The following is a 24,321-nucleotide window of genomic DNA, read 5'->3' as shown; positions in this document are numbered from 1 at the left end:
GCGACTTCCCTGGTGGTCCAGTGGTTAACTCTCCACCCTACCAATGCAGTGGGCATGAGTTTGATCCCCAGTGAGAGAGCTAAGATCCCACATGGCATGCAGAGTGGCCAATAAATAAATAAATTAATAATAATAAAGATCTCTGATATCTCCTGCTCTTGGAGGACAAGGTCTGCAACACACAGTCATGATGTGAAAGACTCTTCACAATCCGCCCAGATTTGCCTTTTAAACTTATTTTTTTTCTCGCCCCTCCAAGAGTGATCACTGCAGGCTTTTCTGTCCTTCACTTGGGGACCTTCTTGAAGATTCATTCGTTGGTTCATTCATTCAAGGAGCACCTACCAAACTTCAGGCAGCGCGGCAGGCTACGGACCCAACCCAAAGGGTGTCAAGAATCTTCTTTGACCAGCTCTTAAGCCTCCCCGCAACACCCACCTCACCGAGGTCCAACACCACCTCGCCCCACCTCGCTCCAAGTTAGCTCTCGGTCAACCAATTGGGTGGTTGATTCCCGGGTCCTTCTCCCCACCCTCGGGCAAAGGAATGTGTATTTTTCGCCATTTCTTCCACCCCTGCCACACGACCGATGTTCAACCAGTTGATGAATGACCTACCGACCAACGCCCACCTTCTGGTCTGAGGAACTAGAACGCGGAACAGGGGCGGGCTGAAGGAGGCCTTCCGCTGAGGTCCCAGTGTTGAAACTAGCCAGGGTGGGCTAGGATCCCCGCACAGCCTGAGATGCGCCCCCGACCCAGCAGCAAGGCATTAACCGGGGCAAGCTCGCGACCACCACCCCCATTCGACCAGTTCCTGCCGGCGTGTTAACGGGGACCCGAAAGAACTAGGGACATGGCTGCGAGGGATCTGGAAGGCACTGGGGCCGGGCGCAGGCTCCGGCCGCCCGGGAGCAGGAGCCTGCGCTGGGGGCGAGGAGCCAGCGCTGGAGGCGAGGAGCGCCCGCGCCCGCAGCCCCGGGGAAAAGTAGGCGGCGCGGCGGCGCGGCGGGAACTACAAATCCCAAGGGTCGTCTGCCCGAGAGGCGGAAGGGGCGGTCTCGGGCGGGGCGGAGCGAGGCCCGAGGGGCTCTAGGGCCACGCCCCGGCTGCGGGCTCAGCGCACGGGGCGACCATGTCCGGAGGTAGCAGCTGCAGCCAAACCCCGAGCCGGGCCATCCCCACCACTCGGAGGGTGGTCCTCGCCGACGGCGTGCAGCTGCCCCCTGGGGACTACAGCACCACCCCCGGCGGCACGCTCTTCAGCACCACCCCTGGAGGTAGGCGCGGGCTCCGGGGAGGTGGCCCCCTGCGCCCCGGCTCTGGGTGCGGGCGGTGGGGAGTCCGGACTCAACAGGAGGGGGGAGTGCTCGGGAGCCGCCAGCTGGACGGGGCGACCGAGTTCCGGGGCGCGATGACTGGGAAGAACGGAACGGCGTATCAGGGAGGCAGTAAGAGTCCGGGAGGTGGCCGCAGGGAGCGAGCATGGGGGTCGCCTGCGATCGCCAGCCCTCGGGCGCGAACTCCAGTGCAGCGTCTGCCAATGCCAGGAGTTTTCTTCTTTCTGGGAGAGACACCTGACTCCCCCGATCGTTGACAAACGCACAAACGCACGCTTCCAAGACCACCACATGCTGAGGTGTGCTGCCCCTTGTGGGTATTGGGGGCAGTTCTAAGGCTGAATAGGGTGGGGTCGGGGTGGGCCACGCACCACGGAGAGGCCGGGCCAAGGGTTTTGTGGGATGGGATGTTGGGATCAATGACCCTCGCAGAACCCTTCTTCCTTCCCGAGGCCCCCCACCCCACCCGACCCCCAGCCCCGGCTTTAGGCGGAGGGTGCTCTCCTGCCCCTGCGGCGCCTCGGCGGCACGGGGAGCAGATGGTTCTTTCAGGCGCGCGGCGGTTGTCCGCGCAGGGACCTGGGGCCGCGAGCCGCGCTATGCAGAAAAACACGTTCTTCTGTCCGCGGGGGAGAGGAGGGAGGGAACCGTGTGACCTCCAGGAGCGTGGATGAGGAAGAGGAAGCTGAGCTGGCGCGGGTGGGGGCCCGCTTCGCGCTGCCCTCGGGAGCCTGGCGTTCGCTCACAGCTCCGGAGCCCGGGTGCTGATGAAACCTGCCAGCGCGTTTGAGTGATGAAATCCCCGAGCTTGCCGCTTTGCTCCCTCCCTCGCGCTGTCCTCACCCGCTCCTGCCCTTCTCCCCTTCCCTTTACGCCCTCTGCCGCTTCCCAAACTACTCGAGAAGAGCGCCGCACATTCTGGCATCCGCGCTGAGACGCACGCACTTGGGCGGGGCTGCCCGCCTTGTCGCCTGGCAGCGTCGGGGGCCACTTGCTTCTTTTCTCAGGCAGCTGTCCCACCCCCGGCGAGCACAGCCAGATCCGAGGCCCTGGTTTTGTTTGACTCAAAACATACAGCGTGCGAGCTTTTAGCCACCTAAGTGGTTCCTGGACAGCGGGGGCCGCCTTTTTCTATGGGACGCGGCACCGAGGCCCCCAAACACGTGCCTATGGTCCAATCTAACACCCGATTTCCCAAACTGAACAAGAAACAGCCGCCAAGCGCAGAGGGGGAAAAGTGCTGCCGCGTCTATTAAAAATGATCCAAGAGAAAGTTCCCAGTGACTCTTGCTGTCTCTCTTGTCTCAGATTCTCTTTCCATGCTGGACCTTATGTAGTCCATGCTACTCCACTTTTTCTGTGCTAAAATGTGTCTACTGGGACCTTTCGGGACAATTTTGGGGTCCCCTCTAGTGAAGGTGTAAGCCACTGCTTCATCTGTTCAGGGTGGGCACTGACTCAGACTTAGGTGGCCCTATTTTGCACCCTTGTTGCTAGATGGGGTGGATCAGCTTGGAAGCAACAGCCGGGGGTGCTGTTTATGGGAAACTCTCTTCCACTTATCCCTTTGCACTGGTAAATTGCGGTTTGGGGCAGATCTCAGCCAGTCTCCCTCCTTTTGAAGGTGTTCATTTGGGAGAGGGACAAGGGGCTTCTGCATCAGTGTGACAGTTTCTGAGGCCAACTGGAAGGAAGCTAGCAGTGCCAGGAGCCTAGAGAGTGACCAGCCTAGTGACCAGCGAGGGAGACGCAGCTAACAGTCCATAATCCAGAGAATCCAGGTTTGCCTCTGTATAACCAAGGCGTAGAGTCTTCCTCCAAGGCCCACTTTAGCACAACCCTTTGCCTGGGCAGAGGAGCTTGACCTAATGAGTAAAGGTCATTCCTGGCCCCCTTCTGCTTCGGTCAAGAGTGCTGTTTCTCAGTCTTCTAGGGGGCACATGAATTACCTGGGGACCACATCTGATTCAGTAGGTTAGGGGTAGGGCCTAAGATTCCACATTTCTAACTAGCTCCCAGTGACTGGTATAAGGACTGTTCTCTGAGCTCTCAGGAATTGGTGGAATGTGACAGCCCTCACCAGGCTCTCCTCTGTGGTCTGACAAAAAAAGTGATGCATCCATCCAGGTAAACTTCTCATGAGGTTGGGTTTGGCATCTGTCTTTAAACTAGACTCTGAAGAGCCAGGCTCTCAGCAGAGTCTGCGTGGTTGGATAGTGTCAGAAGCTACTGGAGTAAAGTATCTGCTGGTCACTCTTGCTGGGAATGGCTCTGCAGTGTGTGTCTCAGGGGAAGATAAGAGCAGATGACTTGAGCCATCTCTAGTTCTCTGACTCCAGTTTGCTTTCCATGCTCATTAACCCTACACAGGCTGAACCACTGATCTGAAGAAGCTGGAGAACTGAAGAGAAATTTACTTAAGAAAATTACTTAAGAGAGTGTCACTGATGAACACTCAAGTTTGTAGAATCTCATGGTTTTGTTTTTTCCAATTTTATTGAAATATAGTGCATTGACAGTGTGTTCATTTCTGCTGTACAGCAAAATGATTCAGTTATATATTCTTTTTCATATTCTTTTCCATTAAGTTTTTATTTTTTTTTCCTTCTTTGGTCATGCCATGCTTCTTGCAGGATCTTAGTTTCCTGATGAGTGATTGAGCCTGTCCCCCTTTCCTTGGAAGCGTGGAGTCCTATCCACTGGACCACCAGGGAAGTCCCTCTGTTGGGGTTTATCACATTGAATATAGTTCCCTGTGCTATACAGGAGAACCTTGTTCTCTATCCATTCTGTATATAATAGTTTGAATCTGCTAATCCCAAACTCCCAACCCTTACCTTCCCCACCCCAACCCCTTTCCTTTGGCAACAAGTCTATTCTCTGTATCTGTGAGTCTTAAAAGTCTTAAGTAACACCATAAAGCACCAGAACCTTTGAGTGGGTCAGAACCCTTCATCCACCCTTCCCCCACCAACCTCTACATTCCCAGTTCCTTACTGGATGTTTGACCCAAAGCTACAGGAGCTGTGGCTTGGGTGGTAGTCGTACCTAAGCCCTGGGTCTGGACAAGGTCAATCAGAGGTAAGCAGCTGGGACTGCAGGTGGTACTGGCACCCTATTTGGTTAGACAAACAAAGCCTGCACCCAGGAAGCTTACCTTGGGGCAGCTCCCGGGTCTGGCCCTGGAACAGAGAGTGCCAGGAAGAGGATAGGGTAGGCTGGGCACTGAAGCCGAGCGCGGCCAGTGTCCCCAGGCCTCAGTTACACTGCCTCTTTATTACAGGTCAAGAGAACTTGACATTGACATTAAGGCAAAGAGGGAACTATAATGGGTCTCTTTTTATACTGACCCGAGCTTCCTTTTAAAGCATTTAGAACATTCCATACTATGTGCTTCATTAAAGACTGGCAGGGACCCTGGTGTAGAGCACCCATAGCCTTCCTGATCTTACGGCCATGGCATTGGAAGACAAAGTGTGACCTCGAGGGCTTCCATTGCAAGCTAGAAAGATGAACACACCCGAAATAGAATTATAAGCATCAGAGTTGTATCTGAAGTAATTAGACAGACACTCACCCCACCCCTGAAAACTTACATGATATTAAATGAGACTTGCCCACTCCAAGTAGCCAGCGTGGTTGGCCTTACATTCTAACAATGTAAACACAGCTGTTGGATATGAATTGCCTTCAGACCTTACTTTTTTTTTCCCCAATATCCTCAAGCGTGGCAGGGCCTCATTATTGATAAAGGGGTTTGTTTGTTCTTTTCCTGAAAGAGCAAAAAAAGTCCTTCATTACCAAATTTGGAGAAAGGGCCAGCAGGATGGTGCCATATTGACTATTGGTATAAAGCAGCGAGGCATTTGCTTGTCAGGATCTTTATTTGATGTCGAGTTAGGAAAAGGCAGCATTATTGAAACAAGGATTGCTTCCCAGGATGAAATGAATGAAAAGTGTTCATTTGTTGATTCTTGATTCTTGAGTGTTCAAACGTATGAACGAAAAACATGTTACTTTCTCTTTTTGCTGAGATCCATGCCAGTGTTCTTCCTCTTTTGTGATTCACAACAATGATTCACATGTCTTTGTTTACGTATATGTTACGTATTTGTTACGTCTTTGTTTACGTATTAGACAGGAAGTTCTTTCAGAGATGGCTTACTCATATTTGTAGTGCGGCCAGCCACATCAGATGTCTAAAAGGTGAGAGGTGAAAGACTCCTGTGATGAGAGTATTCTTAGGGTGACCTAGTGTCTCTACGACTAGGCCTGGGTCTGGGCTGGCTTAATAAGAATGTTTAAATTTTCTTTTCTGTCCTCTTAGTTACAAGTGTAACTATCTTGGAATGTCCCAGAAGCAGAAGCTAACTTTCTCTGAACTTTCCCACTTATCCCAGTATTATTCCAAGTTAATATGAAGCTGACTGTGGAAGGAGGTGACTTTTTATACTGAACTAGTCAGTGTTGGGGCCCAGGTCTCAGACACTGGGATTCATAGCCTTCATTTACTTGTTTGTGGCCAGTATTGCTGACTCAGCAGAAATAGGTGACATCTGCCCATGGCATTTGGATGCTTAGGATATGGGCCTTGTAATCCACTGCCTATGCCCATGAGGGTTCACGGGGAGAGCTCAGATACTAGGCCCAGAGATCTCATCTTGATGAGAAGGATTGTATCAGCTACTGTTGTACACAGCTACTGCTGTGTAACAGGCAACCCCCAAACTTAGTAACTTCAACCACCACCACAGCAATCTGTTATTTCTCTTCATTCTTTGGGTAAATTGGACATTTTTTGATCCTCTTGTCTGAGCCCACTCATCTGGCTGCATACAGTTGACCATTGGATTGCCCTGGGCTGGAAGTTTCAAGGTGGCCCTAGCCACCTGTCTGGGTATTGCTGGGGACAGCTGGAAGGTGGGGCTCTCTCTCCGTCCTCATGGCCTCACACCATTCAGAATATGAGTTATTTACATGGCAGCTTCCAAGGCCTCTTAAGGCCTTTATTCAGAAGTCATAGTATGTCACTTACACAGTATTCTGTCTGTCAGAGTAAGCCGCAAGGCTAGCCCAGATTCTAGGAGAAGGGAAATGACTCCTTTGAATGAGAGAAGCTGGGTATAAACAGGGATAGGAGGATTTATGTGGGCCATGCTTTGAGACGATGTTCAACAAGGGTCAGGCCTCAAGGAACAGTCCTTTGAGGGGATTTAACTGCCTCTCCTGCTGAGTGGCCAACAGAGCCAGGGCCAGATGTTGATGTTCAGTCACTCAGTCATGTCCGACTCTGCAACTGCAGTATGCCAGGACTTCCATGTCCTTCACCATCTCCTGGTGCTTGCTCAAACTCATGTCCATTGAGTCAGTGATGCCATCCAACCATCGTGCCCTCTGTCGTCCCCTTCCCCTCCTGCCTTCAGTCTTTCCCGGCATCAGGGTCTTTTCCAATGAGTCGGGGCTTCACATCAGGTAGCCAAAGTATTGGAGCTTCAGCGTCAGCATCATTCCTTCCAATGAACATTCAGGATTGATTTCCTTTAGGATTGACTGGTTTGTCCAAGGGACTTTCAAGAGTCTTGTCCAATACCACAGTACAAAAGCACTGATTCTTCGGCGCTCAGCCTTCTTCACAGTCCAACTCTCACATCCATACATGACTACTGGAAAAACCATAGCTTTGACTAGACGGACGTTTGTTGGCAAAGTAACGTCTCTGCTTTTTAATATGCTGTCTAGGTTGGTCATAGCTTTTCTTCCAAGGAGCAAGCGTCTTTTAACTTCATGGCTGCAGTCACCATCTGCAGTGATTTTGGAGCCCAAGAAAATAAAGTCTGTCACTGTTTCCATTGTTTCCCCATCTATTTGCTGTGAAGTGATGGGACTGGATGCCATGATCTTCGTTTTTTGAATGTTGAGTTTTAAGCCAACTTTTTCACTCTCCACTTTCACCTTCATCAAGAGGCACTTTGGTTCCTCTTCACTTTCTGCCATTAAGGGTGATGTCATCTGCATCTGAGGTTATTGATATTTCTCCCAGCAATCTTGATGCCAGCTTGTGCTTTATCCAGCCAGGTGTAGGAGACAGGAATCACGAGCCTGTGTGTTTATTGACTATTGGTTTAAGAACAGAGGACGCCTTCCTGAAAACATTGAGTCATGGACCCCATGTCCTGCTTTCAAGCCCTTCTACTCAGCTCCACAAAGCAAAACACACAGGTGGACATGGTGCCAGGGCTCTGGGCCATATATTCACTTGGTGTCACGCGTACTAACTGCCAGCCAGCCTACCTCCTGTTTCCCCTTCAAATGGCCAGGCTTCAGGTACTGGCCCCCTCTGCCCAGCACCTGCATTTGAACATCCTTGATTTTCTGGAGTACCGGCAAGAGGCAGGTGTCTGAGCCCAGGGGTCCACAGGTGAGTGGGAGGGAGACTACTGCTGGTGCGGCCAGGATCACACTCAGCACATGCACTGGGTCTCTTGCCTTAAGGAATGTGAACGGGTTTCCCTCTTCTCTCTTCCAAACAAAAGGGGACAGTGAGCCTGTGCAGATTTGCTAGGTCTCCTGTAACCAAATCCACAGACCGGGTAGTTTAAACAACAGAAATTTATATTCTTCTTGGTCTGGAAGCCCAAGATCCAAGTGTGGTTTCTGCTGAGGCCCCCTCCGTGGCTTGCAGAGGCCGCCTCCTGCTGCCCCTTTTCAAGGTGGTGGTCGTGGTCCTTCTGTGGAATGGCTCTCTCTCACAAGGACACCAGCACATTGTTTTAGGGCTCCACCCTAATGGCCTCCTTTTCACATAATAGCCTGTTAAGAGACCTTATCTCCAAATACAGTTACACTGAGGTACTAGGAGTTGGGGCTTCAGCATGTGAATTTGGGGGCGTGCCATTCACACAAAAAAACAGGACTCCTTCACTTTCCGGCAGCAAGGGGGGTGGTGGATTTCAGAAGGGCACTCACTGTTGGTAGTGTATTTCAGGGGGCAGCCTTACTTGGCTATGCCAGGTGTAGAGGGAAAGGGGAGGAGCTTGGCCAGCCTTAGAAGTCGGTCAGCTGTTTTGTTCTGTCTCTGGAGAAACTTTGTCCCTTCTGCTTAATTTTCAAATCAGCCTGCCTGTTCCCTTGTGGGACCTGAAGGAAGGGCCATTTGCCATTGGCTGATGGTCCCTTTGTTATTTCAGGTCCTTCATAAGACCCCTAAAGGGTCTTTGTCGGCGGGGGGGAGCGGTTATTTTATTTTATTTTTTAATATTTATCTGGTTGTGGCAGGTCTTGGTTGTAAGATCTAGTTCTCTGACCAGGGATGGAACCCGGGTCCTCTGCATTGGGAACCTGGAGTCTTAGCCACTAGACCATCAGGGAAGTCCGGAGATTGTAGGGGTCTTGGTTCTCCCCGGAGAGCTGGCAGGGTGGGAGGGGAAGGGCAGACTTGGAGTGAGCGAGCTTTGCTTCTTTACCAAGCTACACCCCCGCCCCCTCGGCCAGTCAGCTGTGCTTGCCAAGCAGACTGTCCTGCAAGAAAGAGCCGGGCCCTGCTGCTGAGCTGAGCATACTCGTTCCAATGGGTTTCTCCCGGGCGGCTGGCCCGCGTCCCAGCACAGGCGTTCAGCCCTCTGCCTGACCCTGTTATGAAATGCTCTCCCGCCCCTGGAAGGGGAACAGCAGTTCTAGGAATTCCGTGCTTGTACTCTTGCTGGGCCTCACGTCCTCGGCCCCTGGGAGGCGCATTCCTGCCAGTGGAAGCCTGGGAAGAAAGAGGGACCAGCGTCTCAACTTACAGGAGCTGCATCCAGCCGCCTCTGGCCCCCCGGGGCTGGACCGCAGGGAGATGGAGGAGGAATGTAGGAGGCCTCCCTCCCAGGGAACATACTGTCCTCAAACAGGCAGAAGAGGAGGCAGAAGTCTGAAGACCCTGGTGGCTTCCCCTTGGCCAGTGCCGGCTGGCGCGGGGGCCCGGGCTGCCTGGCTCATTGTAAACAGAGGCTGGTCTTTAGGATGGGAGGCGAGACAAGCTGGGTCTATCTTGGGATGGCTGCAAGGGGCTGGCCTTTCTGAACCTGTTTCCTGCCTATGAATTCAGAATAAGGTGTCTCCCTTGTGGGGGTCCACAGAGACCTAGCAGGTCAGGCTGTGGCAGGCAGGGCTCACATGGTGCTATGATTTTCACAGTCTGACACTCCTGTGAGGCTCGGGTTTTGTGCTCACCGAGTGAAGAACTGGGACTTGGAGGTGAGGGCTGGTGCAATGTCGCATCCAGTTTTGAGCCCAGGACTGCTGCCTCCCATCCCCAAGCTAGTTGCACCACTTTCAGTTTAAAAGCACCTGCTCACAAGGGGATCCTAAAAATAAATGGTTGGTATCAGAGCTGGAACACACCCGAGAGATTATCTCTAAAGCCTGGCCTAGGGTTGGGGCTTTAAAAATAGTTTGAATGAGCCCAGAACAAGCCCTTGTTTACAGGCGAGGAAACCAGACCCTGGGGCATGTGTGCCTTGCTTTATACGTTCAAGCAAGCTGTCCTCACCCCCAAAGCCTGCCTGAAGAAAATATACAGTTCTTGCATTTGGTGCCTACCTGGAGTGTAAAGTCCCAGATGACACCGGTTACCGAACAAGCCACAGCTCATGGTGCTGCTTGAAGCCCGTTTCTTTATGGACCAAAACAGGAGGGAGAATGCCCTTACCCTCCCCCCCAACCCCGCCCCCTTCTCTCCAAGTCTCTTTTCAGGGTTCTTACCTCCCCTCTGGTTTATCCCAGCTTTTTTTTTTTTTTTTTACCTCTATATAACTGAAGTCACACTGGTCGTGGCAATACCGAGGACTTGCTTGTTTAGGGCTGACTTTGTGTGAGCCATGGTGCCGGCCCACATGGTGATCCTGGGAGGCTTGAACTGCCATCATCACCATCGCCCCCATTCTTCAGGGGAAGAGATCGAAGCACGGGGACTTCTCTGGTGGGCCAGTGGTCAAGAATTTCCAGTGAAGGGGATGTGGATTTGAACCCTGGTTGGGAAACTAAGATCCCACACTTCAAGGGGCAGCTAAGCTCACATGCAAACTACTGAGCCCTCGTGCCTCACCTAAGACCTGACGCAGCCAATAAATAAATAAAAGAGAAAGAAAAGAAATCGGGGCACAGCAATATGGAGCAATAATGCCCAGAGTGGATAGAACCAACAAGCCAGAGAGCTGGGTTTCTAACCACTAGGCTGTAATAAGAACAGCAGGCATTCACACCCCGCCCCCCATCATGTAGTCCCCATCCCTCTCTCTCTATAGCTGGGAACTCTGGCAGACAGCTGGACTCAGGGTAATGCATTTACATGGGCTTCCAGTTAGAAGACAGGCTCAGCTATTCTCTGCCTGTAGTTTGAGACGCACCCTTCAACTCAGAACCCAGTAGGATCTCAGCTACACAAATGGTTGGAAGGGCTGGGGGCAAGGTTCACCTCTTTTCTGCCCTTGCCCTGAGGGAGGCAGGTTCTGGATTCCCTGGCTCTGTACCTGTAGTCTCTCCGGTCTGGATCATCCAAGGACCTCCCCCAACTCTGGGTCAGTGTAGAATTGGGGTGACAAGGATGCTTCCATGGCTTGGGTTAAGAGTCAGGGGGCTTGGATTTCCTGTTGCCAGTGGTACACACAGGGTAGACCTGTCCCTGCCCCTCTGTGGTCCCCATCTATGTCTCTAGACTCCACACACTTGTTTCCAGGTCTTTCTCCTACTAAGTGTGTGTCTGAGATCAGGGGGCTGTTCCTGTATCTAATGGTCCCTTGCATCCGTCACACCTGGCTTGCTGTGGTCCAGAGGGGTTCAGTGATAGGGAATATATGACCCAGCACCCCTATTCTTGGGGCATGTGATTGAGCAAAGGTTGGCAGTTGTGTGGGTGGGTGTTAATGCTTGTCCCGATCCTTGATTACAATTCCTGGGGATGCTAGAGGGGTGAGCTTACCACTCTTTCCCCAGCCCAGCAGAGATTCTTCAGGACATGGGGAAACTGTCTTGTTCCAACCACAGCAGTTTTAACTTGACTTACTAGGAAAGGAGAGTCTGACCCTATATCCTTATTTATTTGTTTGTTTACTATCCCTGTATCTTTATTACATGTCAAAGAGTCAGACACGACTGAGCAACCAACACACAGATCGCTGTATTTTTTTATTTTGAAAATATTCAGTATAAAAGATGTATTCCTTGCTTTAATCCTTATCTCACCCCCAGAGATAAGTGAACAAAAAATACAGTTCTGTGATTTCTTTTTTTTTTTTTTGTGGCCAGTGTGGTGGTGGTTTAGTCGTTCATTCATGTCCAACTCATTGTGACCCTGTGGACTGCAGCCTGCCAGGTTCCTTGTCCGTGGAATTTTCCAGGCAAGAATACTGGAGTGGGTTGCTATTTCCTTCTCCAGGAGATCTTCCCAACCCAGGGATCAAACCCAAGTTTCCTACATTGCAGGTGGGTTCTTTGCCAACTGAGCCACAAAGGAAGCCCAGACAGTGTACACTTTATTCCAAGTAGTACCTGCACAGCATTGCACTGTATGTCTGATGCATAGTTTATTTAACCTGTCCCTTAGTTCTTTTTTTTTTTAAGTCAAAGTGTGTATATGTGTGTGTGCATGCACATGTGCGCGCATGTGTGCTCAGTCATGTCTGACTCTTTGTGACCTCATGGACTGCAGCCTGCCAGGCCTCCCTATCCTTCACCATCTCCTGGAGCTTGCTCAAACTCAGGTCCATTAAGTCAATGATGTCATCTAACTATCTCATCCTCTTTCATCCCGTTCTCCACCTGCCTTCAATCTTTCCCAACATCAGGGTCTTTTCCAATGAGTCAGTTCTTTGCGTCAGGTAGTCAAAGTATTGCAGCTTCAGCATCAGTCCTTCCAATGAATATTCAGGATTGATTTCCTTTAGGATGGACTGGTTTGATCTCCTTGCAGTCCAAGGGACTCTTAAGAGTCTTCTCCAGATGGAGAATCTCTATACAGTCCACAAAAACAAGATTTGGAACTGACTGTGGCTCAGATCATGAACTCCGTATTGCAAAATTCAGGCTTAAATTGAAGCAGGGAAAACCATTAGGCCATTCAGGTATAACCTAAATCAAATCACTTATGATTATACAGTGGAGGTGACAAATAGATTCCAGGGATCAGACAGGGTTCCTGAAGAAATATGAACGGAAAAAAAAGATAAAAAAAAAAAAAGAAATATGAACGGAGATTTGTAACATTATACAGTGTAAAACATACTGACCCAATATTTTTATAGATCATACTACATTTAAAGTTATTACAAAATAATAGCTATGTTTCCCAAAGTTGTGCAATATATCCTTGTAGCTTGTTTATTTTATACATAGTAATTCATACCATTAAATCCTCTACCGCCTTGCCCCCTTCCCTCTCCCCATTGGTAACCACAGGTTTGTTCTCTGTTATCTGTGAGTCTGTTTCTGTGCTGTTATATTCGTTTGTTTGTTTTATTTTTAGATTCCACACATAAGCTATTACAGAATATTTGTCTTTCTCTCTGATTTGTTTCACTAAGCATAATACCTTCCAGATCTATCCACATTGTTGCAAATGGCAAAATCTTCATTCTTTTTTATGATTGAGTACTTTCCATTGTGTATATGAATTTCACATTTTCTTTATCCATTCATCTGTTGGTGGACGCAGGTTGCTTCTATATTACATATTTATTGTTTTTAATACTATGATTCTTGGTAAGCCCTGTAGATTTTAGTGAGAGCATTTCCATTTTTTACAACTTTTTTTTAAAAGTAGAATTACTAATTTCTTTAGTTTAAAATGTGCTCAGTACCCAAATCCTGAAATCATGGAACTCTGCTCAACAGTCTTGTTCAGTTGCTAAGTCTGACTCTTTTCGACCCCATAGACTGCAGTTTGCTACGCCTCCCTGTCCCTCATTATTTCATTGAGTTTGCCCAAGTCCATATCCATTGAATCAGTGATGCTATCCAACCATTTCATCCTCTGCCGCCCTCTTTCTTCAACAGTCTGTAATAGTCTCAATATTCTGCAATAACCTAAATGGGGAAAGAATTTGAAAAAGAAAAGATACACGTGAATCACTTTGCTGTACACCTGAAGCTAATACAACGTGTTAATTAAATCTAAAAGAACAATTTTGAAAAGAAAAGTGTAACTATAAAAAAATAAAATGTGCTTAGTTTTCATTCAGGTAAGTCTTCCCACACCCGCCAGCCCCTCTGAAGTGCCTCTCAGTATGGTTTCACAGTCAGACCTCTGCATTTCTCCATACATTTTCCCTCTTTTCTGAGCAGTTTGGAGACTCTGGACCTGCCACACAGCTGCGGGCATGGGATTCCCAGGAGCCTCTGGTCTTTCTCTGATTTTATAGACTCCATCTCCCTGGCACTTTATGCAGATGGCTCTGTTCTTCTGTTTGGTTAGCGACCCCATGGACTGCAGCCTGCCAGGCTCTGCACCCTCTATCCTATGGCTAGGGCACTTATTTAAAAATAAAAATCCTCATTTGAGCTAATAAAATCCATAATCTAAATGCCGGTAGGGGTGGCACCTTAAACACCCACCCCTGGACTTCCCTGGTGGTCCAGTGACTAAGTAAGACTGGACTCTGAGTGCAGGGGGACAGGGTTTGATCCCTGCTCATCGTTTGGCTGGGTATAAAACAAGGTCAGGATGACTTTTGCCCCAGGATAGTGAAGGCATTTGACCCACTGTCCTCAGGCTGCCTGTGTAACCACTGAAAAATTTGATACATTCTTACTCCCAATCCTCAGTGGGCACCTGTTGTCTTTCAACTCTTTCTGGAAGATTTCATGATTTACAATGAATCTTAAGCTGGTGGTTTTTTAATTCATTGCAGTGGATAGTCAAGTAGTCTTTCAAGACTCACCTCTCTCAACTCAGCAAAAGTATATTTTCTTTTTTTTGTATTTAATTAATTCTTTTGATCTTTTAAGTAATTCTTTTGATCAAGTTCTCTTGTCTCTTTTTCTTGATTTCCTTTTATCCAGGATTTGGGTACTGTCTTACTGGAGTGGGGGGCCATTGCCTTCTCCATCTAATTGGGTATCTTTTTGTCTTCTGCTCCCTTTATTATTTAAGAGTGAGGAGTTGCTCAAGAGCTGGCCAGAAGCCCCTTGTCTGTTCCAGAGACTGAAGTGCTCAATCTAGTGGCTAGTTGGGTTTTTTTTTCATGTGAGATAACCCCCTCCCAAAATCTGTCTCTGTAGGTCTTTATCTTTGCTCTTTATTCTGAAGCAGAGGAGCGCAAAGGGTTTGAGGCTACTATTCAGGAGGTCAGCTTATTTTGCCTGCCTGGCCTCCTCCTGGGTGACAGATGGGTGGCACCTGCCCCTGTTCTCAGCCCCCAGCCCCCTTTTCCTCAATGCCTCTAATTCTCAAAACTTCCTGGGTTCAACCCCGCTTGCTTGCTGTTACAACCTCAACCGCCACCTTCCTACCTTTAGCTGTCCCCCTTTTCCTCCCTGTTAGAACCATTCCTGGGACTTGCGTGGTGGTCCAGTGATTAAGACTCTGTGCTTCCACTGCAGGGGACCTGGGTTCCATCCCCTGGTTGGGGAACTAAGATCCCACATGCTACAGAGGGAGGCTCCCCTCAAAAAAAAAAAAAAAAAGGAAAGGGGAAAAAAGAGCCATTCCTCCCTTCACTTTCTGTCTTCATATATCGTGATGTGGAGAACAGTCGGAGCCCCGTTGGCATCCAGGTGGGCACAGGCGCTTCTGTTTCTAGTTCTCGGTGTTTTGTATGACTTGCGAGAGAAGCAGGAGGAAGAACCATCTTGTTTCTGCCTCCAGAAGCTACCTGCTGCTGCTAAGTCGCTTCAGTTGTGTCTGACTCTGTGCGACCCCATAGACGGAAGCCCACCAGGTTCCCCCATCCCTGGGATTCTCCAGGCAAGATCCTCAAAAGCTCTCATTTATAGACCCTTGTAGAGGGGGCTTGTTTTCCCTTGCACGGAGAGGAAATGGGTCCTCAGCTAAAGAGTGTTATGGGGTGCCGCCTGGTGTGACACCCACGCACCCCAGAGGACCACAGCAGACCAGCACCCCCAGCTGCCGCTGTTCAGCCTCACAGGGTCCTCGGCATCCCCACCGGTCCCCACTTCCTGTCCCCTTGTGCAGACCAGGTCCCAGCTCCGGGCTGCGCTGCAGCCTCGTCGGCCAGGGGTTCCTATTTTCGACAATATGGGACTGTGTGTGTTTTGTTAGGTTTGCCTCATCTGTGGGAGGCTTTGGGAGTTTTCAGATCACTGGCCATGGAGGTGGATCCCATGAAGGCTTAGAAGAAGAAAGAGTTAAAAAGCCAAAGCGGTTCCATCTCCAGCTCCTATTCCTCACAGGCCCCAAATTAGCCAGTCAGTGGTGACTTTGTGGTCTTATCCCAGGCTCAGTACCTTGTCAGCTGACTTTCTGGACACCACTGCTTACCCCTTTGTCTATCCCACACACACACCCTCCCTCTCTGGCTGAATTACTCTGATGGTGGGTATTGTTTTTTTTTTTTTTAATATATATTTATTGGGCTGTGCTGGGTCTTAATTGTGGCATGCAGAACCTTTCAGATGCAGCATATGGGATCTAGTTCCCTGAGCAGGGATCGAACCCCCGCCCCCTGTGCTCAGAGTGCAGTCTTACTTAGTCACTGGACCACCAGGGAAGTCCAGGGGTGAGTGTTTAAGGTGCCACCCCTACTGGCATTTAGATTATGGATTTTATTAGCTCAAATGAGGATTTTTAATTTTAAATAAGTGCCCTAGCCATAGGATAGAGGGTGCAGAGGCTATTTCTTTTTCTCTTTTAAGTGTAATTACTGACTTTTAAAATGCTGGGGGCCACTTCAGTGTATGTACCCCAAAGATTTGAAAGGAGAGTATCAAGATATTTGCACACTATGTTCCTAGCAGCATGATTCACAATAACCAAAAGGTGGATGTAACCTGAATGTCTGTGGGTAAACAAAATTGGTATATCCATACACTGGAGTATTGTTGTTTAGTCACTAAGTCATGTCCGACTGTTGTGACCCCGTGGACTGTAGCCCACCAGGCGCCTCTGTCCAGGGGATTTCCCAGGCAAGAATACTGGAGTGGGTTGCCATTTCCTTCTCTAGGGGATCTTCTCTACCCAGGGACTGAACTCGAGTCTCCTGCATTGGCAGGCAGATTCTTTACCACTGAGCCACCAGGGAAGCCCATGATGGAATATTATTCAGCTTTAAATGGAAGGAAATTCCCACATGGAGTCCAACCATGTAGATGAACCTTGAGGACATTATGCTAAGTGAAACAAGCCAATTGAAAGAAGACAAATACTAAAAGATTCCACTTACAGGGGGTACCTGGAGCAGTCCAGGCTTCCCTGGTGGCTCAGATGGTGAACAGTCTGCCTGCAATGCAGGAGACCCAGGTTCTATCCCTGGGTTGGGAGGATCCCCTAGAGGAGGAAATGGCAACCCACTACAGTATTCTTGCCTGGAGAATTCCATGGATGGAAGAGCCTGGCGAGCTACAGTCCATGGGTCGCAAAGAGTCAGACACGACTGAGCTACTAACATACAACAGAGCAGCCCAATTTGGACAGAAGCCGAGTGGTGGTTGCCCCCGGCTCGGGGAGGGGGGATTGTTTCCTGGATGGAGTTTTAGTTGGGCAGGATGAAAACAGGCCCGGAGATGAGCTGTATGACAATGTGGGTGTACTTAAACAACTCAGCTGTACATTTAAGATTACTTCAGATGCTAAATTTCATGTTATTTCTGTTTTACCACACTTGTTAAAAAACAGCAAAACCACTGGGGGCTCGTGACCTTTAAAGAACCTCAGAAGCTGCTGACCTCCAAGTTCTTTTTTTGAGATGACTGAATCTCTAGCTCTCAGGTTCAGCTCTGATAGGGTCAGTCACTCTACCCCGGGGTGAACAAAGAAACAAAAAAACCCAAGGTGGTATTAGGAGTTTGGAATCAGTCGATACAAATTTGTATACATAAAATAGATAAACAGGGAATTCCCTGCAGGTCCAGTGGTTAGGACTCTGCTTTCACTGCCGAGGGCCAGTGTTCCATCCCTGATTAGGGAACTTGGATCCCACGAGCTGTGTGGTGCAGCCAACACAAAACAGACGAGAGTCCTACTGTATAGCACCAGGAGCTATTTTCAATAACCTGTAATAAACCATAATGGGAAAAAATATGAGGCATATGATATATATTCAGAAATACATATATTACTGAATCACTCTGCTGGACACCAGAAAGTAACACAGTATGGTAAGTAACTATACTTCAATAAAAATAAATAAAATTTAAAAAAATGCCAAGGTGGCCGGTGGGAAGGAGATAAGGGGGTAGGGTGGCCAGGCCATGATGACTAAGAAACAGAGAAAAATGGGCCCATCTCTGAAGCCAGGATGCCCTCCCTCCAGAGAGGGCACTGATGCTTTCCATTTGGAGCCCGCTGGGCATGTCGGCACACAGCCCTTCATGTTACAGGTGAGGAAACTGCCCTTACAGGTGAGGCCCAAAGGTGGAAGGGGCACAGGGCCACCCAGCTGGTTGGTAAAAGTGATAGTCTCTCAGTCGTGTCAGACTCTTTGCCACCCCATGGACTGTAACCCACCAGGCTCCACTGTCCATGGGATTCTCCAGGCAAGAATGCTGGAGTAGGTTGCCATTTCCTTCTCCAGGGGACGTTCCTGACCCAGGGATCGAACTCAGGTCTCCTGCACAGCAGGCGGATTCTTTACCATCTGAGCCACCAGAGAGGGCTGGTTGGTAGCAGGACCTAAAATACAGCCCCAGGTCTGTGCCCTTTGCTGTTCACCCCTCCCCCTTAGAAACGTGAGCTCTGAACTGTAGTCCTCCTGATGATGAGGGGCAGGGCTCCCAACCTCAGCATTATTTGCCCCAGACCGGGAGAGCAAGGCCGGGTGGCCGCCTGGCCCAGGCCGAGGTCAGACCAGGCCAACACAAGCAAGGAGGCAAAGTTTATCCTGAGTCTTTCTCACCACCCCCTGCTCTTCCTCATCCTGGGTCCTCCTCTGCACCGGGAGCCCAATCTTAACTCACATCAGAGCTCGGAGATGCAAGCCCATCCCTCTCCTGTCTCCGGGGTTAGTAGACAGGCAGTGCTCAACATCGAGAAACGAATGTCAGCTGTTGGAATGTCGCTCAGCAGAGCCCTTAAGTGAGGGACATATTTCAGAGCTATTGATGAGGATAGGCATTCCTGGAGTCCTTGTGTCCTGGTTTCTAAACTCAGGCCATTCACCATCCGCCTATAGTCTTCATTTTTTAATTGATATATAGTTGATTTTGTTAGTTTCAGGTATTTCAGTTCAGTTTAGTCGCTCAGTCGTGTCCGACTTTGCGACCCCATGGACTGCGGCACGCCAGGCCTCCCTGTCCATCACCAACTCCCAGAGTTTACTCAAACTCATGTCCATTGAGTCGGTGATGCCATCTAACCATCTCATCCTCTGTCATCCCCTTCTCCTCCCACCTTCAATCTTTCCCTGCATCAGGGTCTTTTCCAATGAGTCAGTTTTTCGCATCAGGTAGCCAAAATATTGGAGTTTCAGCTTCAGCATCAGTCCTTCCAATGAACATTCAGGACTGAATATAAGTTTCAGGTATACTGCAGAGTAATTCAATTATACATATGTATGAATCTATTGTTTTTCAGATTCTCGATCTTCTGGAGGAGGAAATGGCAACCCACTCCAGTATTCTTGCCTGGAAAATCATTCTTATGGGGTTGTAAGAGTCGGAAAGGACTTAGCGACTAAACAACAGTGGGTTTTTATAATAATTGAGTATAGCTCTTCCTGTACAGTAGGTCCTGGTTGGTTATCTGTTCTGTATATAGTAGTGTGTATGTGTTAATCCCAAATTCCTCATTATCCCTCCCCCTCTTCTGCAGTCTTTATCATACTTTGCATTCTACTTGTATGTATATTTAATACTTATCTTTGTATCACCTCTCCTTTAAAATTTATTGTTTTTTATTTTTTTGGCCGAGCCCCATAGCTTGTGGGATCTTTCGTTCCGCTACCAGGGATTGAAACCACACCCCCTGGGCAGTGAAAGCTCAGAGACCTAACCACTGGACTGCCAGGGAATTCCCTAGCTTTTATTATGTAGATTATAGCTTATGTGATATATAACATGTACCATTACCATATTCAATTACATCCTGTTGTATATATTAAAAGGGAGTTTGCTATCACAGCTATATATGGAAAACCAGAGTCATTTGCCATAAATAGAAGTAGCTATAAAAAGAACATAATGACAACAAGACAGTTTTAAATTCTAGCTAGATGCCTCTGCCTGTTGAAGGCTGAGCCTGGGGCCTGCTCCTAGTGGAGAAGGGAGCCACTAGCGAATGTTCTGGAGGTGCTTTGTTACTAAGACCACGGTGGGTCTGCAGAGATGATCAGGATTTAGACAGGGGCCCAACGGGAGTCACCTTCTCACTCTTCACTGTTACTTGTGAATCAGCAGGCCTCCTCCCTGGCTCCTGTGCTTGAGAACACGCTCCTTTTTTTTAAGGAATCTCTCAGGCAGCTGCCCTCATAGGAGGGCTCTTGGGAGGCCTAAGGTCAGTGAATGATTCTATAAGACGTGGTCCCTCACCTTGGGGTGACACTTGAGAAAGCAGAGTGAAAATTAAAGGAATGGAGGGCAGACTGAAGAGAAACCCTGAAGTCGGGTGACACGTGAACAGAGGATGGGTAACCGGACGCTGGGCGGAGTGGGGGCGTCTCCGGGGAGGTGGACTGAGTTAAGAGAGCTGCGGTGAGGCTGGGGGTGCTCCCTGTTACTCTTTTCCACAAAGTCCAGACAGGAGGAGTTCTCATATTTAACTGGTGGGGAGTGGTTAGGGGGGCGGTGGGGTGCAGAAATCACTTACTTTTCTCTTTGCTCCTTTGTCAAATGGAGTTAAAAGATGCTGGATATTCCCCAAGGGTGTGTAAGGACAGAATTGAAAAACGCATAAAAAACCCACTTTGGGGACTTCTCTGGGGATCCTGTGGTTAAGACTCTGCCTTCCAATGCAGAGGGCAGGAGTGAGTTCCATCCTTGGTCAGGGTCAGGGAATTAACCACATGCCACTGGTAGGGTGCGGCCAAAAATTAAAAAAAAAAAAAAAAAAAAAACCTTCTCCATGGAGTACCTGCTGATCCCAGGGAGATGGAGCGGTTCGGCGATAGCAGAGTCCTGGGCTGCAGGAGGCAGTGAGTGAGCCTCACACCTCCGCCCGGGCTTTTGCAAGAAAGCCTGCCGCCTCTGCTGGAGCTGGGCCTCAGGAGGAAAAAGCAGGCCAGGGGCTTCTCCGTGGCTTTATCCGTGTCCCCGCCCCCTTGCAGGTACCAGGATCATCTATGACCGGAAGTTCCTGATGGAGTGTCGGAACTCACCTGTGACCAAGACGCCCCCGCGGGACCTGCCCACCATTCCCGGGGTCACTAGCCCTACAGGCGATGAGCCCCCCACGGAAGCCAGCCAGAATCACCTGCGCAGCAGCCCCGAAGACAAGCCGGCAGGCGGTGAGTGGCCCGGAAAGGCTGGGCTCTCGCTCCAGGAAGCGGAAGATCGGGCGTGGGGGTGGGTGTTCCGGGAGCAAGGGGATGCTCCTGCCCGGTGGAGCAGTCCAGAGGGCGAGGGAAGGGTCTGGGGTGCAGCACTTTCATCGGAACCCACTTTCCCCAGGAAAGGGGCCCAGGAAGCTCAGGCAAGGCCATTCAGCCTCATCAGATAGTCTCCTTAGCGGGGAGCTTGTTTGAAAGGAGATGGCCTCCAGGCGGCCGCTTTGATAAGCCCTTGGATAACCTTTATACAATTGTCCCTGAGGCATTTCTGTGTGTCTGCAGCAATTTGGAACACACCCAGGATGTTTTTGTGCAGGAAGCTACTTATCAAAAGCACAGCGTCCTCGCCCTCTAGGAAATTACACATCTGTGGGATTAGAAAGGCGACAGGGACATCAGGTGTCCTAGTTGATCAGGCGGTGGAAACAGTGCAACCAGCTGTTTCTGCAGTGGACAAGGGGAGGCTGGGTTCTTCCTCCCACCCACCCCCTCCCCCCATCAATCAAAGCAGCCAGCCCTGCAGAGGTGCTTGAATACCATCTCCCAGGGACCGGCTGGCCAGAGCATCTGAGCTCTTACTACGGGAGGAGGGACCATAAGCACTGGCAGAGCCTGGAAGCCACTGACCCTTCACCCGAAGGCAGCAACCGGGCCCAGACAGGAAGCAGCTGGGCCCTCAAGTTTGGGTGGCCTTGCTGACAGCATGGAACCCAGCTCCCTGGGGCCTGCAGGCTGTGGTTCATCAGGAAGTCAGGAGCCCCACCTCCCAGAGCGGGCCGCACTTGGAGATCCATGGGCAAAAGAGAGGTGGACACAGACCCACAGAACCCAGCAGGAAGGACGGCCCAGGCAGTGAGGTTCCCTGCCCTGTGATAAGTGATGGACAGGGCTTCCCTGGTGGCTCAGTGGTAGAGAACCTGCTGCCAACGCAGGACACCTGTGTTGATCCGTGGCCTGGGAGGATCCCACATGCCTCAGAACAAGTAAGCCTGTGCACCCCCAACTAGGGAACCTCTGCTCTAGAGCCCAGGAACCACAACTAATGCCCCAACGTGCTTCAGCTCCTGAAGCCCGTGTGCGCAGAGCCGCAACGAGAGAAGCCACTGCAGTGAAAAGCCTGAGCCCTGCAACTAGAGAGGCGCTCCCGCTGGCCGCAACTAGAAAAAGCGCGAGCAGCAACACAGACCCAGCACAGCCAAAAATAAAGAAATTATTATTTTTTAAAAGGATAGACAGAAAGATGGACAGAGTCGTGTGGTTGGTCCTCCACTCCTCTTTCGCCTTACACCAAAGACTGGCTGTTGCGGATGGAGGCTGTCAACACGACAGCGGCTCGGTCACCGCAACCTGAAGGCTGTCCACTGCCTGCACTTGCATACCCTCGCCCCTCCCGGCCTCTCGAGCTGCGCCGGCCCACAACGAGAGCTCTGACCCCACCATGGCAGCCTCATAGTCCGCACGGTTGTTGGGATGGGGTGGGCTGAAGGAGGAGGCACGTGGTTTTTCATGTTGCTTCACTGGATATAAGAAGCCAAGGCTTCTGCCCTTGGACACACATATTTGTGTCAACATAACCAGAAGTTAAGGGCGGTTGTTCTCCCGTAGGGGTCAGAGCAGGCCTTCTGCCCTCCAGAACCTTGGAGCAGCCTTGGCCAGGAGGTCAGGCACAAGGCAGTTCCATTAAAAGGGAAAACAACGTGTCACTGCGTGAATTACTTGGAAATTTTAATGGTGAGAGTTGGGCGAGTGCAGCGAGCAGCTGAATTCCCCAAATAGCTGCCGTATCGCAGGGTCAGGCTCTTCTCTGGGGAATCGGGTATAGGCAGAGGAGGTTACGGTCCCATGTCCTAACCCAGAAGCTGGGACACATGCTCAGAAAGGTTTTATGTTTTAAGGAGTATGTGTCTGTGAAATTGTATTCATTTCAAATCATAAGGAGCCATTCACTCTTCTTAAAGAAAATACAAGTGATCCAGAACACAGGGCTGTCAGCTGTCCAGTGGGGAGACGTGGTCTCTGCTCTGGGATCAGGGGAGTGAGCACAGCTAGACGTGTGTCTCAGGAATTCCTGGGCCTGCCCTCTGTGCACTGTCCTCAGCAGCATATCCCTGGCCCCTGCTCTCCCTGTTGGAACAACAGAACGGGAAACAGCACCCCCTCCCGGTCTCTCGAAGGTTCAGCTGTGCCATTTGCCCATGGCTTACCTGGTCCTCTGCCCCTTCTCTCCCCAGGTGAAGAGTCACAGTTTGAAATGGACATTTAAAGGGCCAGCCATCGGAGCGAGCCATGCCTCCAGGCCCCAGCGGCCCCTCTTGGGAGAAGTCACACCAGCCAGGCCTTATGCAAGCGACCATCTTGGGCAGGCGGTGGGCATGGGGCAAGCCGCCCCAGCCCCCTGCTCCCTCACTCAGGGCCCCAGCTCCCCCTTCTTCTTCGTGGACACCAGCACATACCTCCGTGTGCCTCCAACTCTGCAGGAACTAATACCCGGAGGGCAGTGACCTCGGGCGCATCCCACAGCCCAGGGCCGGCAAGAGGACACGGAGGAGGCCTTCTGAATGGTCCTCTGGCTCTCCCGGCCCCTCCTCTGGGGGAGCACCCACGCGCCCCCCGTCACTTAGATTGGTGTGTGGGGAAAGCTCCCCACCCCCTCCCTTCCCGAGAAAGGAAATAAAAGCCACCTTCGCCCTAGGGCCAAGAGTTGGCCCCTGTCTGAGCTCTTTTCAACTCTGTATGGATGGCTAATGCTTCTCAAGTACTTCCTTTTGGCCTCTCAAATTGATGGTTGACTGACCCTTGTGGGGGCGGGGTGTGGTGAACATGGGTTACCCTTGCCGTATGGCTCAGGAAGTGAACCACACACACTCCATCACAGGTGTCGTCCTGGCAAGGGCTGAGCTGTGCTACTCTCATCTCCTGTTTTTTGGTGCTGGGGGCTGCCTCTTTTCTGGGCTGGGTCCCCCCCAAACGTGTCCAGTGGCGCAGTTCCCTTTGCTCTGCAGCCCCCACCCTGCAAGCATCAAAGGCCTGACCCCTGGTGTTTTTCGTCAAGTGTCCCTTGTGTGACTGCTAGCGGGCCACAGACCCCTGAGGAAGCTCCCTGCCTTGGGGATTTCATTGAAATGTAAGATTTGCCCATAGAAAAGGTAGCATGAAAGAGACTGCATAGGAATTGGTTTCCAGCAAGTGGTCCACGTAGGGGAGGCTTCATGGAGCTGATGCTACAGCTGGGTCCTGAGAATACCTGGCTGGGAGAAGGCCGGGGCCTGGGTGGCCAAGGGCAGGTGGTCCTGGAGAAACAGGCTGTACCCAGGACAGGGCATCAAGTTGCCTGCTTTGGCCAGAGCAGGC

The 24,321-nt window shown here is 50.5% G+C and overlaps 1 protein-coding gene across 1 annotated transcript; it reads left to right on the top strand.

The window, feature by feature from the left end:
• Positions 1–1,076: 1,076 nt before the first annotated feature.
• EIF4EBP1 (eukaryotic translation initiation factor 4E binding protein 1) lies at positions 1,077–23,697 on the top strand. The gene is made up of 3 exons (XM_055567090.1): positions 1,077–1,279; positions 20,749–20,928; positions 23,202–23,697. Exons 1-3 carry the CDS (start codon positions 1,135–1,137, stop codon positions 23,231–23,233), a joined length of 357 nt encoding a protein of 118 aa, XP_055423065.1. The 5' UTR covers positions 1,077–1,134; the 3' UTR covers positions 23,234–23,697.
• Positions 23,698–24,321: the final 624 nt, after the last annotated feature.

This window comes from Bubalus kerabau, chromosome 2, assembly GCF_029407905.1.
Source record: "Bubalus kerabau isolate K-KA32 ecotype Philippines breed swamp buffalo chromosome 2, PCC_UOA_SB_1v2, whole genome shotgun sequence".
Classification (NCBI taxonomy): Eukaryota; Metazoa; Chordata; class Mammalia; order Artiodactyla; family Bovidae; genus Bubalus; species Bubalus kerabau.
This window is presented reverse-complemented; position numbering and strand designations above follow the sequence as displayed.

Bases quoted from the DNA above. Each gene is read 5' to 3' on its own strand.
- EIF4EBP1 (XM_055567090.1), top strand. From the start codon at position 1,135: ATGTCCGGAGGTAGCAGCTGCAGCCAAACCCCGAGCCGGGCCATCCCC. The intron at 1,280-20,748 runs GTAGGCGCGGGC...GCCCCCTTGCAG, and splicing joins CTTCAGCACCACCCCTGGAG to GTACCAGGATCATCTATGAC. The intron at 20,929-23,201 runs GTGAGTGGCCCG...TTCTCTCCCCAG, and splicing joins CGAAGACAAGCCGGCAGGCG to GTGAAGAGTCACAGTTTGAA.